Here is a 22,763-nt window from a genome sequence, read left to right on the forward strand (position 1 = left end):
GTGCTCCTAGCAGTAATGGAAGCATATCTATGTGCTAGAGTAGCTTTCACTGGAGATGGCTTCATACTATAGTATCTGCTAACATCTGCACACGGCCTGCCTGGCACAGTAATGTCTGTGGTCTCTGCCATGTGCCTTAAAGTACCTGTGGTCAAGGAATGGGGATACAAGGTGAAGGGACCACGGAGGTCCCAATTTCATTTTCCCTTTTTACTCTCACTGCAACTCCCTACCTCTTTGACCTCTAAAACCTTTAAAGAGATTCCCTTTGAAAACGTAAAGCAGCCTATTCTCTTTAAAGTAAAGTAGGCGTGGATACCAACTTCTTGCTCAAAGATATTTATTTGTGAAAGGCTCAAACTACTTTAGAGGTGTTTAAAATATTTTAATGTAAATCATACTTCCCCTACCATCAGTGAATTTGAGAGGGTTGGATGCTGGATGTAAGGGAAGGGAGGAAAAGCTATTTAGTGGGCCTACTGCTAGTTCATAAATGAGAAAAGAAAAGAATTTACTCAAGGTCATACTGTGAATTGTGCATCTACTGCCTTTAGGCAAGTCAATAATTGTGTTGATTTCCCTCTTATAAAAACTGGTCAGTGACTAAAAACTTTCTTTGGAAACTTATTCAGAGAACGATGTTAGATTATCCTATTGGGGAGATGTCTTCAGGGAAACAACCTTAAATACTAAGAATTACGTTCCTCTTATCTCTTATGAATATACATCTACCTTTTACAAAGAGTGAGATCAATTAATATTGAGGCTGTTCTTTTATTTACAGGGTAATAGCATTATAATCATCATACTTTATTCAAGACAGAAATGAATATTTTTATCTGTCTATCCATAATTTGATAGAGTTTTAGAGGCTAAGATGTCTCTGTTTCCTTGCAAAGTAGGTCACTTAAAGAAAATCCATGCTAAAACTGTTCAGCACAATATTTAGTATTGTTGGGGAAAAACAAGATAAATAAAATAGAAATCTCGCTCAGTACTAGCAGAATGGAAAAGATGCTATTAGCAGAGATTTTGCAAGAGCTAAAATTGAGTAGAAATATATGGATAATTTTACAGTAAAATCTGTTTTCCAATTTCTTGTCATGAAAACTTTTCATTTTTTTAGAAACCAATTGCAATAAATAATTTAATTGACCATTACTTAACACTCAGAATCAGAGAACTTTTGCATTTCAGTTTAAATTTGTTTTTAAAGGTAAGGCCAGAGTCAAAAGACATAACTTCAAATTACTTGAAAGTTTGAGTTGTAGAATGAACAAAATTTTACTTGCAACTATTATTGTTTTTTAGTTGAGGCAGATCATCATTACTAACTTCTTTTATTTAATGTATATGTGAGCTATGTAAATAATATGCAAAGATAAAGGCCCTGACCAGAAGTATTATGCAAACGAACTTTAAAAAGGGGGAGATGATAGGTGAATATACCTCAGAATTAATAATAGCTTAGTCTACTACTGATTGATTGGCTATTAACAAGACAGGCTTTTTTGGTTTTCCCTCTAAAGCCTGCCTGCTCAGCCTGGATGGAAGCCAAAGTAACTCCAAGAACCAACTTTATTGGCCAAGTTGATGAAGACTGGCTGTACTCCAACTGCAGATTAGTTCTGCAAGAGTCACCACTTTAGCAATAGAAAGATGATACAACTAAAATCACTGTCAGCAGGATACTGCTTTGTGTTGTTTTTCTAGTAACAGTGACAGATTTGAACATAACCATCCCACAAATTTAAGTTTCCCTTTTGCTCTAACACCTCTTCTGTAATCTGTGACTTGGAAAGAGTTTTTGTTTGTGTGAAGCTATCACATATGATGTCAAGATCAGTGATGTGGGCTTCATTTACACCAAGCTTAAGCAACTGAATTAACTAACTCAACTATTGAATCCAAATGCTGTAATGGATGGGGGCTTTCTGCCTTCTATATAGCAGCAACAGAGCTAAAACTTGAATTAAGATTCCTGCCTTAAGGTTTTTCCAACTAAACCATAAAGCATTTTTTCACATGTGCTCCTCTGCTCTATTATTTATCACAATAGGCTACACGCAATCATATGTAAGGGTGTTGAGAATGCCATGCAGGTGACTACTTTTCAACTAGCTTAGAATGTGGATTAATAAAAATAATTATCAGATTATACTAATTTAAACAGATTAAGTTTGGATCAAACAGATTTAAGTTATTGCTCCAAAGGTCTTCGACATCATAGCAAAATTTGCAAAACATATTTTGAAACGGAGAATGGTTACAAGTATGGATTGACTAATAAAGCAGGATCTCTATACTTCTTTTTGAGGATATGAAAACAATAGACATCCATATCACTAAATAACTCAAAATCAAAAGACTTTATATTATAGAGATGGATGACTTGTTTTATTTACATTTACATGTAAAAGTAAATAATTTTATAAAACATATAAATGTGAATATCTGCATAATTACTTTAAGGGCCTTCTATTACTTTTTGCTATGCTGTTTTCTACAAATGAGTGCAGTCTACTAAATCTAGGCTCTTCGCACTAAAATATGCTTTGAGGTTTATTTGGTTTATTAACAGCCTTTGGAAAATAACCCCAAATAACTATATATCCCAAGCTTCAGAGGAGCTTCTATCATATATATTAGTTTGCCCATATTAGTGAAGTCCTTATGTAAATATTTTATGAGCTTGTAATGACTGATTTTTTTTTTTTTTTGCCTTTCAATTAATTAAATCTCTATGATTGTTACTGATTTATAAAAAACAAGTTAAAGGCTTATGAGCCCAGGGTCACTGCAGCATTATTCACAATAGCCAAAATATGGAAACAACCTAAGTGTTCATCAATAGAGGAATAAAGATGTGGTATACACACAATGAAATATTATTCAGCCACCAGAAAGAAGTACATCCTGCCAGCTGCAACAACATTGGATGGGCCTTAAGGGCGTTCATGCTAAGTGAAATAAGTCAGAGAAAGGCAAATACTATATGACAGCAGTCCCCAACCTTTTTGGCACCAGGGACCAGTTTCGTGGAAGACAATTTTTCCACGGAAGGTGGGTGGGGGGCGGGGGCGGTGGTGGTTCAGGCGGAAACGCAAGCGATGGGGAGCGACGGGGAGCAGCAGATGAAGCTTTGCTTGCTCACCCACCCACCGCGCACCTCCTGCTGTGCGGCCCGGCTCCTAAGAGGCGGAAGACCAGTAGTGGTCCAAGGTCCGGGGGTTGGGGACCCCTGCTATATTCTATCACTTATACGTGGAATCTAAAAAAGCCAAACGCAAGAAACAGAGACCACAATGGCAGTTACCAGGGGATGGGGTTGGGGAAAAGGAATCGAGATGTTGGTCAAAGATTGCAAACTTCCAGGTAGTAGACGCATAAGTTCTGGGGATCTAATGTACAGCAAGGTGATTACAGTTAATAATACTGTATTATATACTTGAAAGTTGCTACGAGTAGATCTTAAATGTTCTCACCACAAAAAAAAGAAATGGTAATTATGTAACCTGACACAGGTGTTAGCTAACACAATCATCTGCAACATATAAATGCACCAAATCAACACACATTGTACACCTTAAACTTACACAATACAGAAATTATATCTCAAGCTGGAAAAAAAATACTTAGGAGAAAGTCTATGCAAATATAGATCTGGAAAGCTAGCTTCCATGCTGAGTTTTTCAAGAATTATATTAAAATGACATGACTTGTGGCAGCTAACTTCATAGGCAACTTAAAAATGTTAATCTTTTGAGAGTATAAATACTCTTTCAGATGCATTTTTGTAAAACTGAACAGAGAAATTCAAGAAGGAAGACAAGCCTATTTTAGATTCCATTTACTGATACCACTTATCACTAAATAGATGTATATATTTTTCTCTTCCTCAAAGGAATTTCTACCCTAATTGTAGGAAAAAAAATTCTAATACATAGGGAACAATTAATCAGTCACTTGAGTCAACAAATGTTTTTTGCACACCTACTATGTGTCAAGCACTCTACCAGACAATGTGAATTTAAGGATAAATAATCATGGCTATTGTTCTCAAATGGTTTACAAGCTCATGGAGTAGAAACACCTTTATCTTTTATATTTCCTTGCTCTCAGAGCTGCAGAGTGAAAAAACCCTCTCTTTTTTCCCATCCCAGTTTTCCTCTACAGATTCCTTCCATTGTCACTACCAAGACCTCAAATAAGGGCACTAAACACCCAAGGGCTTCAGGGCGAAGGCAGGCACCCCTCCCTCTGCCTGGATTACTCCTCCCCCAGTCTTCTAGGTGGCTTCTATTCTCTGGAAGATGACTGATAAGTGACCCCTCAAGGAGGCCTCCTCTTCTGATCTAGACAGACTACTACCTGCCCTCTCCCTTTCCCTTTAATCTCCTCTTACATGATACTTTTCATAACAGTAATTATACAGTCATTTATTTCTTTTTCTTGCACCCCCTCCTTAAGTTTAAACACCATGAGAACAGAGATGTTTGCCTTGTGCACTGATGTATTCACAGTACCTGGCACTCAAATATGTCAAAAAGAGTATAAAGGGAAGCATGAGATCAGAGAGTAGCTATGAAGACAGCTGGGGCTCTCTGGGGCTTGCAGAGCACTCCATGAATCACTACCTCTGCATCATCATCACCACCAAATATATGTTCCACTGCCTCACAAAGCTCCTTGAGGGCAATCTTAGTCCCTTTGTCCTGGCACACAGACATGCTCAATAAATGATTTTGAACGAATGAGTATTAAAAAGGACCTATACATGGATAACTTCCAGAAACAGCTGGTCATGTTTATTTTGACCACGCTTTTGCATGTGGCTCATGGTAATTTTTACATATATAATGGGTTAGCTAAATGATTTCTAATCCATGTGATTATATATGTGTATATAATATATATACATATAAAAACACTCCACAAAGATAATTGTGCTTTCCAGGTGCTCCTCACCTCTGGACACATCTTTAGAATCACTGGTTTATAGTAGAGCTACTTTTAACCTCTCTACCTTCAAATAAAATTTAGAATCTAATTTTGAACTATTCAGGGCCTATGACCATATTTTGTAGAATTACCTCTGAAGCTATTTGCAAGTTTCAACTTGATGCTCCTAAGAAATGACGTTTGCTATGAGACCCTCTCTAGATGCTATTAAGTTGCCATATCCTTGCACGCAAATCTGAGAACTCTTAGGACAAGTGTTCCAAATGTTTGTTCATGCCATGATGGTTTTGGAAACATAAAGGTGAGCTCTAAGCAGTATTAAAACCATTAGCCAGCTACTTAGTAAACACCCAGATTGTATTCTTAACTATATTACTAGATCAATAGACTAAAGAGCAAAGAAAGTGTATAATGTGTAAGTTTACTATGACACTAATATAAATTACCTAAATCTAAGATTCCCTAATGATTTTCCTTTGCTTGCAGCTATATAATCAAGAATACTATGACTATACACATATACAAGCACACACGATAAACTATTAAAATATCTGTCAGTGTAAATAACTCTAAAATAAATACGACCATGCTGACTTAACCAAAATATATAATACATTCTCAAATGAATTAAATGCCTACAGACCTACCACTTACTGGTGAATTTCAACCACATATTTAAAAACTATTGTGCCAAACAACAAATGAATTTTGTTAATTATCATCTTTTTCAACTTTGGTCTCCACGTGGGCTTAAAATTTATTCAGGATAAACTGGAAAAAGACTGGGGCAGAGAAGTGGAGGGTTAGAGTCAAATTCTAATTCTGAAATCTATAGATTTTAGAAAAATTCCCTAACCTCCTTACACCTCAGATTTTTTTTTCCTGGAAAATGAAGAAATTGTATCTGTTCTTCTTCTCATGAGACAATTATAAAATAAAATGAGTAGAGATAAAACTATAAAAAAAGTAAAAAGTATATGTATATACTCATCTAAGGCCCTTTAATAAATAGACTTCCATACACACCATACCACCTAATCTTTAGAAGCACTAAGGATAGTGCACATAGCCTAGCATTCAGAGTTCTGAACTGAAATAAAGTATTATAAGGTGAAAATGGATAAGTAATAATAACCTATTGTATAGCACAAGGGAACTCTTCTCAATACTCTGTAATGACCTATATGGGAAAAGAATCTAAAAGAGGCTGGATATATGTATATTTATAACTGATTCACTTTGCTGTACAGCAGAAACTAACACAACATTGTAAATTGACTATACTCCAATAAAATTTTTAAAAAGCCAAACAAACACAAGATGATCTCTTAAGGAAGAAAATAAAGGAAGAAGAAACATAAAGATGATTTTTCCCTCAACTGGTATCACTGAACTTCAGTGAATTAAAAGCAAGGACTATTCTCCCCTCGCCTTTTTGGGCACAATGCTTTCTACAAATTAGTTTAGAAGTTGTATTAAACTGTGAGGTATGATTCACAGATGAGACATCAAACAACACTATTTGAAGTGTTAAATGCCTACACTATTATTTCCAGCTGTAGCAATATATTACTTATTAAATTTTTACATCTTTCTTTCTCAAAGAACGGCATAACCGACCTCACCATTTTCCATTGGTTAATATCATGTTTCAAAGTGAGCCACTACATAAAGCAAGTTTCTTTCAGTTTGCTGTTTATGATTTGATACTGCTAAAATCCATTCCCAAGTATAGAAGATTTACTTGTCATTATGGGTTTCAATCTATAAGTCTAGTTATTAGGTAGTATTATAGCTCAGAAATTCATCCCATTATAATAATCCAATCCAGGACATTACAATACTATGCTATCTCCTGTGCTAGCACTCTAATTTTAAATGAAATTATCATTGAAAAGTAATAACTGATGGATCACACATTTTGAATCCACAGTGTCATCTGGAAGGAATTTAAATAATTTTAATTATGTGTGCACATAATGCAAAAGCATAAGACACTTCTTTTTCCTAATGTTCTATTTAAAGACAGAGATGGCTAATTTGACTTATGTAGTATAATTTTTTATGTAGCACAGTAACATATCAAAGTTCTTAATGATTATAAACTCAGTACTAAATCTCATGCCCAGCAACAGAACACTGCAAGAGGATATCTTATTTCCTGGATTAAAGGCAGGATCACTTCAAGATAAACAAAAGACAGGACCTTATAAATCATTACTCACCCCCATCCCTCCGCTTTTACTTAATAGATGAGGAAACCAGCTCAGAGTGATTAAGTAATTTGCCTGAAAGAATACTACTGGTGGCATAACCAGAAGAACCCAAGTTCACCTTTTTATTTTTGAGAGGTATATGATGGTAAGAACATCTTTTATTTTTAGAGACCAACAAAATAATCACAAAACCATTATATTATTCACATTTCCTCCCAGGAAATCATTCTCTCTAGAATTATGTCAGGCTCAGGATGTATTTTATAAACTGTTCCCATAATAAAATGGACACTGATACAAGATAGCCCTTCTAAGTTTTAAACATCAGAAAAAGAATACTGTTAAGGTAATGACTAATGTGGTTATATTTCTTCATTATTTCTGAAGCACATGTGCACCAACTTTAATATTTGCTTTCTATGATATAGACTGGTTAGAACACACATACTATATTAGATGCTAATCATATTTGAGGGGAAAAGAAAGCACTGTCTACTTTTTTTAATCAAAAGATAACTTGTCAGTGTTTCTGATGTTAAAAAAAATCAGTATGGGCAACAGAAACCAGGTTCAGAATTATTCTTAAAGGAGTTTATTTTTATTAATGCTTACACATAAAATTTACAAATAATTTCATAATTATCCTCAAACTAGCTGTTTACACAGTGTTTTTCTCATTATTATGAGGTTAGAATTTCCAAGATATTATTCTCCCTGCAGTATTCAAACATATCAGCATTAAACTGGATAAAGAGGAAAACACTATGAACCAATGTATATGATTCATATCGGTAGTTGATATGAACATACGCATAAAATGCTTAAATGAGGGCAAATTATAAAATGTTGAAAAGAGGGATAAACCAAGTTAGCCAAAGAAAGGCCCCTCAACAGTCACCTCCCTATACAAGTTAAAGAAACTAATAATTTAAACAACATGAGTGAGTGAATTTTGTGGTATATGTGACCGTAGGGAGCAGTAGGATCTCTGGTAAAATGAAGCATACAAAGTTCAACTAAAGCCGTTAAATTTATTTAAAGTGAGGCATTCAAAAAATATGGTATTCTGGTTTCAAATGCTTTCTTGATACTAACACACTTAACCCAGGACTATGTCCATTCCCATTTTTAAAGCATACAGAATAAGTTATAAAACACACATTTAAATAATATGGTAATTTAGAAAATATTTTCTAAATTATTTGTTTACAAATGCCAGATTATAAGGCTGACTCCAAAGATTCACTTTGAATTGATTTGTCTTTTGATACTATACACAGTGAAAACAAAGCAGCATAAAGTAGACATTTGATAGCAATTTAAAAACCTCACTCTGGGAGTCATTATCTGATAATTCACACACTATATCTAAGTTTGATTTGCAAAATCGGGCTGGTTGATTTATGTGGAAGAGAGTATGTTATACAATTACTTTCAAAAATATGTTATGAAAATGAAATTGTATAAATGAAATCAAATTCTGCAGGCTAATAATTTTTCTCTAGGCATGAATTTTAGCTAATATTTAAACATTTTTCCTTTATTTAATGAGGCAAATTTCCTTTATAACCCTTTTTGCTGTGATGTGAAGCAAGTGCTTATCAAATCTCTATTCCTATATTAATCCTATTTTTAATGAAAATGTTACTAAAATTTCACCTCTATCTAATTAATAACACAGAGTTTTACTCAAAACCCAAATTCTGGGCACCTCTCTATAACTTTTTCCCTTAAATTTTATCTATTTCATTGTATTTTTCATTTCCTATTCATTAGAAATTGATGAATTGGGTTACCTTTCATCTCTCTAAGACATATGAGTAATTAAATCTCAACTAAATAAAAGGGGAAAACAGACACTTTTACTTTAGCTTTTCTTTAATTATAATTGTATAAAAGCTCTTCGTTGAAAAAAAATCAATGCAACATTCCATTCAGTTAAATTATTTACAAGGATGCTCAGTGATAAATCAAATACAACTTCATTATCTTACTTCCATTTTAATACACCTAATATCCATTTATAACTATAGGAAAGCACTTGTAAATTTTAAAATAAAATCTTATGGTTGTAGAAACTACCAACAAAGAGACAGTCAAGAGTTATAAATTCTACACTTTTCTTAGAAACGTTTAAAACTTGCCTCACAACATCCCTGTGAGGTGGGGAGTTAAGTGTTGTCATATGACAACAAAAGAAATGGACCAAGAAATGAGTATCAGATTACATGTAGGAAAATAACTACATTAAAGTCTTAATAGAAACAGCATCTATGAACCACTTCTACTTTGAAGTCCAGGAAAATTAGGTTGCTTATTTTTTTCACTATCTTTATCAGGAATAATAGCTATTTTAATTTTTAAGAAACAGAAAATTTTCTCCATCAAGGGCTTTTAAGACTTCTGAAAATTAAGTGGAGCAAGTATAATAACATTTTGTCAAAGGAATGAAACACAAGATGCCATGCCAAGTCATTTTTTTTTCTGCTACTCAGAGATATTTTAAATACTATCTAGGCATAGTGAGGAACTGATACATTTCAGTATCTTCCCTATAGGTACTAATTCTTTTGGCTCTTCAAAGTTAAATCTGTGAAGACTGGGTCTTTTTAAAGTGTCATGTTTCTTCCATGTCAGTTACTCTCTCTCCGTCAGGGTCTATTTGCATCTTTTCAATTAGGATAAACTGCAGATCCTCTTCTTCCATGGAAATGGTGACTCCACTACGTTCCAAAACTAGAGGTGGTCACAGAAGTCATCTACCAAGGAAAACTGGTTGTTTCCGCAGTAGGAAAAAAATCCAAACTGGGCGACTGATCTTTTCTGACTTTCAAAAAAAGTAAAAGTACCCTATCCAGCAGGTATAAGGATGTAAGGAAGTAAGGGGTCCAGTTTTTCCATAAAAATAAAAAATGTTCAAACAGAAATTTTTCTTAAAGTGGGAAGCGGGGGAAAGGGAAATGAGTTCATTTAGGTATATGATTTTTCTTCTTTATTGTTTCTGCCCAAGATACCTATTTCTCTCCAAAAAACCAAAATGTAATATATGTCTAGTACTAGTTAAGGGCTTGACATCTAGTAGGTCCCATGGATTGTGAGACCTGTAAGATAAAGTACATCTCCTTTGCTATGGAAACTAAGACTTTCTGACAATATGTAATAATGACAGAATGGCTTAGCTATACCTTTTAAAAGAAGTTGAAAAGGTATGGCTACTATACAATAGCAGTGTTTGTGCACTCAGATAATACCCAATGATGTGTTTCTTCCTGTAATTTAACAAATTACTAATATTCATTCTCTATATCTCTAGAGAAAAAAAAATCTATTATTTCATAGAGCCAGAGAGGCTTCAGGTCGTCTCTTTAATAATAAGTTACCTTGTGAGTAAAGCATACCCTAAAATGATCCAATTACAAAAAATTATTAACCCAAAGGATCATATATACTTTCTAAAGTCACTTTTGCTAACATGCTTTTCCATAAACCTCATGTTATAGACGCCAAAGCAGCTATGAAGGAAATCTCTCTATGTAACTGTGTCTAAGGTTTCATATTAAGTATCATGGAGAAATTTTATTGTAAGATTTTTAAATTAATAAAAAAAACCTTTGGTTCCCCTGGTAAATGACACTAAAAAAATCTGACTAAATTTACCTAGTGACTTAATTTTCTACTTTGTATGCAAAGGCAGGCTTTAAAATGTCCTGCGGCATGATTATAACATGCTTATGTTGCTTAAAGGTTAATGTACAACTATGCTGAAAACTCTTTTAGACTATATGCATCCAGAAACACAACTCCTTCATGGTAAACTAGGTAGAACACTATTGGCGTAAAACAAGTACTGATCACGTAACTGATCATTTAAAATAATCATCAGCTAACATTTCTATAATGCAATAAGGAAAAAATGCAGGATTAGTCTTTTCAAGAGTAATATTTACACTAGAAATCAGAGTTATTTGCAGTGAATAACTTAATATGTGTATTTCTATTCATATTTAATAAGGACATGTTTTATATTCATTGAAATAATGCCATGATTTATCCAGTATCATTTAAAAAAGACTATTTACATTCTTTCTCTTCTTAAAAAAAGGGCATTTTAATCAGTTGTTTTCTCTTAATTAAAAAATATGAAGAAAAAAGTCAACTATATCACTTACAAAATCAGATAAGAAGTAAATGTACCACCATTCCCACTGTCTATAAAAGCTGCTTCACATATTCTGGAGATAAAAAGCTAGAAAACTGGAAGGTTTCATACTTTTAGATAGAAAATCTGAAGCCTAGTGATAAACTTTTAAAAATTAATGACAGTTTTATAAGGAAAATTCTTCCCCTCAAATCGAGTTCTTTTTTTTCCTTTTAAACTATCAAAAATGGTACAAATGAACCTATATACAAAACAGAAACTGAGTCACAGATGTAGAAAACAAACTTATGGTTGCCAAGGGGGGAAGCAGGGGAGGGATAAATTGGGAGATTGGGATGGACATATACACACTACTGTATATAAAATAGATAACTAATAAGAACCTACTGTATAGCACAGGGAACTCTATTCATTACTCTGTAATGACCTATATGGGAATGGAATCTAAAAAAGATTGGATATATGTATATGTATAACTGACTCACTTTGCTGTACAGCAGAAACTAACACAACATTGTAAATCAACTATACTCCAATAAAAAAATTAATTTAAAAAAATTACCTTTTAAGAACAATTCCATGTAAGGAAAGCATATGGTTACATTTGTCAAAGCATAGTTTCCTAAAGCTACCAATTGAGGGGAGGTAATCATTAACCAATCAGAATAAATATTAATGGAAAAAACACTAAAAAGCTAGGAATATATGGGAACTTCCTCAACATCATAAGGAGCATCTACGAAAAGCCACAACTAATAGCAAACCTAACAATGAAAGACTGAAAGCTTTCCCCCTAAGATCTGGAACAAGAAGGAGATGTCCACTCTTGTCACTTCTATTCAGCATTGTACTGAAGGTTTTAGACAGGGCAATTAGTCAAGAAAATGAAATAAAAGACATCAAGAATGGAAAGGAAGAAGTAAAATTATCTCTATTTGCGGATGACATAATTTTGTATACAGAAAATCTTAAGGAAGCTATGAAAAAACTATTAAGACTAATGAGTTTTACAAGTTTATAGGCCACAATATCACTCTACAAAATCAACTGTATTTCTAGATACATCATGACAATTAGAAAATAAGATTAAGAAACAATTCCACTAATAACAGCATCAAAAAGAATGCTTAGGAATAAATTTAACAAAAGAAATGCAAAACTTATACTCTGAAAACTAAACACCATTGAAAGAATTGAAGAGCTAAGTGCGAAAACATCACATGTTCATGAATTGACAGACTTAACATTATTAAGATGGCCATCCAAATTTTTCTACAGATTCAATGGAGTTCCTATCAGAATCCCAACTGATTTCTTTACAGAAATTCACAAGCTGATCCAAAAATCACATGGAAATCCTAGGGACTCAGGACTGTCAGAATAATCTTAAATCTTAAAAAAGGAAGGATAAAATTGGAGAACTCACATTCCCAATTTCAAAACTTAATACAAAGCTACAATAATGAAGAATGGCATGAGGATAGATCAATGGGATAGAACTGAGAGTTCAGATATAAACATTTATGGTCAACTGATTTTTGACAAGGATGCCAAGAGAACTCAATGGGAAAAGAACAGTCTTTTCAACAAATGATGCTGGGATAACTGGATATCCACATGCAAAAGAATAAAGTTGGGTCTCTATCCTACATCATATACAAAAATACTCAAAATTGGCCAGATCTAAACATAAGAGCTAAAATCACAGAACTCTCAAGGAAAACAGGTGTAAATCTTTGTGCCCATGGATTAGGCAATGGTTTCTTAGATATGACAACAAAAGCACAAGCAACAAAAGAATAAAAAAAAGATAAATGGGACTTAATTAAAATTAACAGCTTTTGTGTTGCAAAGAACACCATCAAGAAAGTGAAAAAGACAACCCACAGAATTGGAGAAAATATCTGCAAATCATTTATCCGATAAGGAGTTAACATCTAGAATATATAAGTAATTACAACTCAACAACAAAGAGACAAACAACCCGATTAAAAATGGGCAAAGGATCTAAGTAGCCACTTCTCTAAAGAAGATATGCAAGTGGACAATAACTAAATGAAAAGATGGTCAACATTAGCCATCAAGGAAATACAAATCAAAACCACAATGAGATACCACATCACACCTATGAAGATGGCTATAATAAAAAAGAGATAATAACGTGTTGATGATGATGTGGAGAAACTGGAACACTTATATACCACTGGTGGGAATTTTAAATGGTGCAGCTGCTTTGCAAAACAGTCTGGCAGTTCCTCCCAAAGGTTAACCATAGAATTACCATATGACCTAGCAGTTCCACTACTAGGTATATACGTGGAGAACTGAAAACTATGTCCACACAAAAACTCGTATACAAATGCTCACAGCAGCATTATTCATAACAATAGTGGAACTTCCAGAAAGTGGAAACAATCCAAATGTTTATCAACTGATGAGTGGGTTAATAGAATATTATTCAGCAATAAAAGGAAATGAAGTATTGACACATTCTACAACATAGATAAAACTTGAAAACACATCCTAAGTAAAAGAAACTAGTCGTAAAAGACCACATATTATGTGATTCCATTTATACACAACATCCAAAACAGACAAATCTGCAGAGACAGAAAGTAGACTAGTGGTTGCCTAGGATTGGGGGAGGCAGCAAGTGTGTGAAGGGAAATAGGGAAGTGACTGCTAACTGGTACAGGCTTTGGGGAGAGGTAATGAAAGTGTTCTAAAATTGACTGTGGTGATGGTTGCAGAAACTCTTGTACAATTTTGGTTGTACCAGATATCACTGAATTATACACTTTAAACAGGTGAATTGTCTAGTATGTGAATCGTATCTCAATAAAACTGTTATTAACAATATTAATGGGAATATTAATAGCTAAGCAGACCCCGTTAGAATTTAAAAGGTAAACTAATTATTCTTTATACCAGTATCTTTTTTAGTCCTGCCTAGCATATGGTATGTTTTTGATGCTAATGATCAAGTTGCACCGATTTATTTACCCCTTTCTGTCATCTCAGTAAGAGCATACACAGTTTTTTATGCAACACATTTATTCCTTATCTCTTACATGCCTAAATGACTAGAAACAATATGGGCTACCAAGAAATACTGGTACCAATATAATTCTAATATTGTACCAATACAACTCAACAAGGCTTAGCCGAAAGCTAAGACTCTAGCAGGGGAATTTGGCAAGTGGTGCTAAATATGCGTTCAACAATGATTAAAAACTGAGACGTCGAGTATCGGAAAGGTCATACAGAAAACAAACCCTCTTAAGGGTTTAGTAGAAGGAGAGCTGCCACAACCAGGATGGACCCTAATGACCACTGACTCTGGAGTCCTTTCTGGTCTTACCTAGCCATCAGCAAACAGTGATGCTGAATACCTCCTTCCCTGGACTTGCTTCCATTTCTGTAAAATGAAGTAGCTGGACTATTAATAGTGGAGGTTCCTTCTATATCCAAAGTTCTAATATCAACAATTAGACTTCAATTTAGGCCAGCGTCAAAAAGATTAACTATTTTGTCTACAATGAATATACAGCTAATCTAAACTGTTAAAGGAAAATGGCAAACTGATAAACAAAAGTAAAATTTACACGTATTTCAATGGTTTAGTTGTATTCACATTTTACATACTCTACGAGGAAGACAGTCCCTGGAACAGGACTACTTTCAATACGTTTCACTGAATTACTTGTCAGCTTATTTCCTTGTGAAATGTATTATCCCACAAAGCAAGAGCTGGTCTCCATCTTCACTTTTGCCAAATGTACATAGTACAATTCTCAATTTCAAGAAATCTGTAGTCCCTAAATTCACTTATTTGAGTCAAATAGTACGTACTTGTGCTGAACTTTATAAGAGATGATATTTTTAAAAACACAGTTTGCTTCTAACTGGTTTTAAAAACACAGAATATAAATACTGCCTAATTTCACAGAAACTACATCATTGAATTACTCTGTACTGCTTCTGAAATAAAAATTATTCTCAAGAAAGGGATGAAAAATGATTCCATTACACTGAAAATGCACATTTTAGTATCTTTCACATTATTAGGTACTTAATAACACTGTTATTATTTATAACACTATCTTTAACATTTCTTTACACAAACTACGAAATTTTGAAGAAAATTAGACGAAGTCAGTTAAACTCAAGTCTTAAGTTTGACAAGAGTGACTGCTTTTCAAAGAATATAACTAGTTTTACATTTTACCTTCAAGGTCTTATGAAACTGTAGTGTAACTTTAGCTGACTGAAGCACCGTACCAAGGGCATTCAGAGTATATACTCAATTTCTGTGAGGGAAATTGTTTCCTTCGTATGTTTAATGAATGTCTACTGTACTAAGCACCGGTGATACAAATGAATAAAGCACAATCCTTGTTCCAGGAGACACTGAAAAGCTAATGTTAACCTGTATATGTTGGTTTAGAGGCAAAAGGGATTTAATAGAGGAGACATAATTCAGTCTGAGGACATGAAAGAGAGCTTACTGGAGGAGATGATGCTGGACCTTATGAGGATATACCAGGGTTCACCAGTTGGTGATCAAGTTAGAGGGGCAGAGGTGGGTTGCAAGGAAGTATGGTGTGTGTGTGTGTGTGTGTGTGTGTGTGTGTGTGTGTGTGTATGTAGCGACTCTAAAGAGAAGGGAGAATGTTGCAAAAACGAGGGAGCAAAGACTTGCAGATGAGCAATAGCATGGTTGCTTGGTTGTAAGTAGTTACAAGCAAATGCAAGTAACTACTACAGAATCACAAAGTGATGAGTCTGGGGAAGCCTCATCTGATGATCATGGATTAGTCTACATACATCATGCCACTGAAATATTTTAAGGAGAAAAGTGACATGGTCAGATTTTTGTGTTTGAGAGTAGTAATAACACCTATCAGAGTAATATGTCAACAAAGAGCAAATATCCAGGATTCCAAATTTGCAAATCATATCCTCCCAAATACCACCACCAAGAATTTAATAATCATGCCAATGGATATTACTAGCTGGGAATTTGCTTAAAATCCTTACCTTGGGCTAAACCATATGTAAATCATAAAGATTTCTTTTGAAAGTCTAAGCTAGAAACCAGATGGGTCATCTAATCCTCATCTCTCTGTTTGGCCTTATTTTTTAAAAACTTTAGTATCTCCAGATGAACCGTGTACATTCCACCTTACCACAGACCTCACAATTCCATACCGTCATACACATCACAAACTTCACACATTTATGTGACTTGCTTGGCCTCTGCCTACATTCACTATTTCATCTTGTCCCTTACTATTCTAGTAAGAGGAAAGATAGAAAGCCAAATCCAAAGGAAGAGTATTTTTCCCTAAGTCCTAGAGCAGAACTGTTATCACACACCTCCCTTCCAATGGAAGCCCCACTATGGTCTTCTAAGAACAGAAATGGAAGGAAAAAAGAATTCTTAGAAGCCCTCCACGGGAAAAAGGTCATAATTTACCTAAGATCAATCTGTTCCACTGTGAATGATCACACCTCTAACTTCAAGCCAATCATCCTGAAAATAGAAACTAACAATCACTAGGGATGGACTGGTGAAAATTCTTCCCATTAATTACAACGGTAAGGCAGAGAAGAAGAAGGGCAAGGGAACGATCCCTATTGAAGGTGGGTTAGTAATGTCCTTATCTCATACGAATAGTATTTTTCTTCTTGCAAACAATCCATATTAAGTGATAATTCCCAACAAAATGCATTAGCAAATTTTTATATTTTCTTCAACATCTTTTAGAAGATATTAAAATAGAATAAAAATTAGTTCTTAAAAACTTAAGATAGGAAATTTAAGTATACATACCTAAAAACCTAATAAACAGTCTTGGTCACTAAACTGTATTTTTTCCTGTGCCTTATTCAAAAATACATGAATTGCTTCTTAGTTCCCAGAAAATGCAGACCTATATATACTGCCAAATTACCACAGCACCTCTTACAAAATGCTATCTGTTCACAATTATGGTACAGGAAATTCTGACATCTCCAAATTGTTTAGTTGCGATCTCTCACAAATTGTCTTGGCCTTCAAATTAATTTTTTAAAACTAATTCTAATTTTGAGGTTCAATGGTAGAGGAATAACAATATTCAAGTCAATTGTAACTAATAATAAGGGGAATCCTACAAGTTAAATTTTTCATCTGCAATTTTATTAATGATAAGGCACTTCTTGTGAAATCAACCCCCAGCTTTATACACAGTTTTATTCAAACAAGAGTTATCCACAGAAATTATTTATATTTTACTTCATAACTATAATCTTATAAGTTTTGCTTACTATCCATAAAAAAGAGAGACAAATGGCACAGCTGTGGAGAATATAGTACCCCAGAGCTCTTAATAGTCATTCAGTTTTTTCCTGTTTGTATCATCTTCAAAGCACGTACAAAATATATTTGATTCAAGATAAAACACTGCTTGTTTTTTTAACATATAACTAAAATGGTGTGTATATTTTCCAATGAAACTTAGTTTTTGAGATTACAAAAATCCCTAGACACAGTTTTAAAGTAGTAGCTTTTGGAAGCTCTGATAATAAATGAAGAAATTAATCTATTAAATACAAATGGAATAAACCCACCCAGATTACGGTAAAATTGTAGTTATACTGCTTTAAAGCAAAATCAACCTACTAAGGAGTGATGATTCTACACATATCCTTTAATGAATATCTGTTGGAAACACACAAAGTGACAGAAAAAAAAATCTCTTTAACAGAATAGAAGATACATGCAGAAACCCCAAAATGCATAAATTCTAGCAGCACCATGAGAATACATTATCTAAACATTAGAAGAATTTAAATATAATTAGTGCTCAAAACAGCCTATTTTCCATTAAGATAATCAAACTTTTGAAAATTTATCAGTACAAAAATAGCTTCACGAACTACTGCTGTATACACATATCTGCTTTCAACTCTCAAAAATAGGATACCAGCAGTTATTTATCAATATATCACTATATATCTGAGGATCATATATTCACAATGAACAAAATAAAAAGTTTCAGTTTTCAGTATTATATTTCAGTATTACATTCTGACAGCGCTGGGAAACTATAAAATTAACTATTTCCAAGAGAATTTTAGATAGTTTTAAATCTTTTTTAAAAATCCTAGAATTCATTAAGAAATAACAAGTAAATTCCAGACAGCTGATGCTATGAAGCAAATCCCTCCTGGAATCAGAGTACAAAACTTTCCTCCATATATATATAAATACTATATTTATATATATAGTATAGTATATAGTAGTTATTTTATTTAGTATACAGATGACCCTTGAACAATGCAGGGAGTTAGGGGTGCCAACCCTCCGTGCAGACAAAAAGCCATGCATAACTTTACAGGTAGTCCTCTGCATCCGTGGTTCCACATCCACAGATTCAACCAACTGCGGATTCTGTAATACTGTAATATTTACTATCGAAAGAAATCCACTCATGAGTGGACCCTCGCAGTTCAAACCTGTGTTGTTCAAGGGTCAACCATATAGCTAATCTAAGGCTACAGTCTCAAAGGATGCCCTGAATACTTCAGTAGGTCAGAGTGTACACCTGTTCAGTCCCAAAAGGATATTATCATTTAGGTTAAAAAAATATTTTTTAAGAAAAAATAGCAATTTAGATAAAATTTATTACCATTTCCCCAAAGAAATTAGTAAACATTTTCATCCTCATAATCTTCCTATCTTACACATCTCTAGACTTTTAAAAGCATTTAAATAAATATACTAAAAAAGTGTTAATTTATCTAAACTTATTCAATGAGAATGTTTTTGCATAGTTTATAACAAGGACACAACACAGTACTATATAGCACTTGACTTAAGCATTGAGCAGTCCATACATTTTACAATTTAGTTCAGCAGTGTAATTTTTAAAAAAACAAAGAAAAGAGTAAATAAAGGTAACTCTATAATGCCAGTGAGTTAGATGGAATATAAAAAGTTGTACTAGCTTAGTAAATAAGTTTTTTAAAAGTTCAAAAGTAATTTTAAAAAAGTATTTGTGGATGAAATTATATGTCTGGAATTTGCTCTAAAAATAATAGAAAAGTGGAAGAGTGGGTAGGATTAGAAAAGAAACAAGCCTGGCCATTTTTTCCTAAATGTTGAAGCTGGGAGACGTGCTCATGGGAGTTCACTGTAGTGTTATCTCTTTCAAATATACTTGAAAATTTGTGTTAGTTTAAAGACTAACAAACAAATCTTGCTTTTCTCTTTAAAGTTAAGTAATACTTTTTAAAAAATAAATAAAGTTTACAGAGAGTAAATAAACTATAAACACATTACTAAATTTTCAGGACCAAATGAAAATCAGGGTTTCCTTTTGTTATGTTAATTAATGAATTAATAAGATTTAGGTATACAATTTAAATTTTAAGAAGAGCACAAGCTGGCTTGCTAAGTAGCTATTACTACAATCAACTCAATCAACTTGACTGACTAGATCATTGTTCCCTATATCCTTCCACCTTTAAAAGAAAAAACAAAAAACACAGATATTCTAGTGATTTTGCTCCTAATTTAGCAATAAAATGGTATCAACCAGAACAGAGGAATGTTGGCAAAGTATCTTTTTTCCTATTCATTCTTTTCTGTTGAAATAAGTACTAAGGAAGAAAGACAAAAATAAATAGTATAAGTAAGCCTTAAAAACATAGATTTTAAATGTTCTCTGCCATGGGAAAAAAGGATAGTGTATCAAGTTTAAACATTTGTGAGTTTCAGATTTGAATAGAAATTATTTTAATATTCTTTGTGTCTCTCATTAATGAAACACTGATCTTATTTCTATATAGTTCTCCCAAAATAGAAACAGTTATTAACTTCCTGACACAACAATGTGCTTGTTTTGGGGATTAGACTAAAATGCACTATTAACTAACTGGCAGTACATAGTAGGGTCAAAAGAGCTGAGCTGTAGTTCTAAAGCTGTTACTAATGAACTGTATGACCTAGGACAAATCACCTAACTTCTGGGATGTGTCAAAGGCCCATGCTTTCGAACTTTGACGTTTTACCCTATAATCCAGCCCACACTTAAATATGTATGTTACTGAAACACAATTTCATCTCTTAATGTGGGTTTTATCCTGGTGTTACTTATTTCATTTTATTTTTCATTTTTTCAGAATGCCATGAATAACCTAAGTTGATTTCAAACCACTGCAGTTTGAAAAATCCTAGATTACACCACCTCTGAGGTCCCCTCTGTTATTTTGAGGTTCTAACATTAGCTGTAAAATACTCAATTTTCTATCTCAGGTAGAAATCTTAATTTCAATCAAGTAACAAGGAGAATATTCATTGATACTGACTGATGTAAAAACAAGTTCAGAGAATAAGTCTTCTAAAATCCTATGCTGAAGTGTTTTTTAAATAATAAGAAAACTGTAAGATTATATAATGCCTTTAACATAATTAAAAGCTTAAATTGACCTGTTAAATTTCATTTTCAGAACTCAAATATCTCCCTGGCTAATCTACATATTCCAGTAGTCAAAGAAGCTGTACCTCACATCAAAGAAAGTAAACTCCTATTTGACTCCCCAAAACAGAGAAAATCAATAGATGACCAATCACAGTTAATAACTCCAAACACTAAGGATTAGCAAAATAATAAACACTCAGAAAATTTTAGGTACATAAAGTAAACTAGAAATAGCTTTTACAAATGATAAATACAAAAGTTCTTATTTCATAATGCTACAGTATCCAATGCACGTCTTGTTTAAGTGTTAGCCAAAGAAATCAAGTTTATAATTATGTTCAGTGTAGTTACATCTATTTATTAATTGGACGTGTTAAATATAATAGGAAAGAAATTTTTGCTTCCATCAACACAAATATTTTTAAAACTGCATATGAATCACATTGCTCTTTAGTAGTAATTGCGTATTTTAAAAACCAGTATGGTTTACAAATCAATGTAAACATATAGTCTTCAGATTGGAAGAACCAAAAATGTTCATGTGTTCAGTCATTTTTTAGCTATAGAAAAGAGAATACACTTATACTGCAATAGTTAAAGCATTACCTCTATGAAAATTCTAAAATATGCCTAACCCTTTTATGCAAAATTATTACCATTTTTAGGAACATATTAGAATAGCCTCATAGTCAGAGTTTTTCCCCATTCATTCCTAAAAAACTCTTTAACAAATTCCTTCTTCTTCCTCAGCTTGACTATGAGGTCCCTCAATGTGAGTCTCTAATAAGTTTAGTCCTATGCCCCTAATATTCAACCAATAAAATCAAAATTAAAATTCTCATGAAAAAGACAGTTTGGAATATCTCACTTCACAATTCTTCTGAATATGCTAAAGAATTTGATCTTTTTGAACTGGTCCAAAGAGATGCACAACAAAGGAAAACTTTTTTCTGAATTTTAATTAAAATTATCTAGGTCAAAAGTTTCCAAAGAAGGATAAAAATTAACTTTAAGACAATGACTGAGAGGTATTTGTTTACATTTACAGTTTCACAGACCTCCTTACATCCTAAAAATACCACAATATGGCCAATAATTAATGTAACTGGTTTTGAACATATTTAGGATAAAGTGCATCTCTTTAAAGTATCAAATTCTTTAAAATTCAGAAGCATGTGAAGATTTATCTCCTGTTAGTTGGTGTGCAAAAATGAACCTGACATTAACATTAACAGGTCCATGCTGGAAGTTACACCAATAACTTGTCTTCTTCTTTGAAATAATACAGTGAGATTACCTCTAAGACTGGCAAAGCTTAATTTCAGAATAGGAAACCTATTTTTTTAAAAAAATTTTTATAACCCTCAAGAACATACATGAAAATGGAAACCAGGTTAACAGAGAGGGCTTTTTAGGAGCTGGGTTAAGAAATAAGTAAAAGAGACTTGCAATATGTTGTTTCACTGAAAAACAATTTGTACTATAATTAGCTCAGTAGCCCTTTTTCTACAAAGGTAATGGAAATGTCCACTCCAGTCCATCTAAGCAACTATAAATTATTAAAACTTTTCTGAGGTTAACAGTTAAAAAAAAAGTCTGACCTGGAATTTTCACTCAGGGTTGTAACTTTGCAAGATTTATCTGAAACCAAGTAAGTTTCTACACATTTTACTTAATCATGATGGTTGAATTGAATTTGTACCTATGTGAAAATGGCAATGCATTCTGAGTCGGTTCAGGCCTTGGCTCTGAGTTCTGGGTCACATCAGGTGTTCTTTCATCATCTGTCCCATTGATACTTTCTGGTGTTAAAGGAGACTGAAGATCCCCTCCTGCTGATTCCTTTAAAAAAAAAAAAAAAAAGGGAGTGGGGATAAAAAAGTGTTACACTTTTGTTAAAATACACAAGATCATCTAAAAGTTAAAACTGACTCTGATGTATGCTTACTTATGAAA

General features: G+C 33.3%; 1 protein-coding gene across 2 annotated transcripts in view; it reads right to left on the minus strand.

Annotated features, from left to right (window-relative positions):
* The window catches only part of HOMER1 (homer scaffold protein 1), a 124,694-nt gene that overhangs the window by 38,736 nt on the left and 63,195 nt on the right, over nucleotides 1-22,763 (minus strand). For both annotated transcript variants that reach the window (XM_030846576.2, XM_060295930.1), the window contains exon 5: nucleotides 22,510-22,649. In XM_030846576.2, the coding sequence (XP_030702436.1) occupies nucleotides 22,510-22,649 (140 nt within the window). The remainder of the gene's footprint in view (nucleotides 1-22,509; nucleotides 22,650-22,763) is intronic.

Source organism: Globicephala melas, chromosome 3 (assembly GCF_963455315.2).
Source record: "Globicephala melas chromosome 3, mGloMel1.2, whole genome shotgun sequence".
In the NCBI taxonomy this organism is placed as follows: Eukaryota; Metazoa; Chordata; class Mammalia; order Artiodactyla; family Delphinidae; genus Globicephala; species Globicephala melas.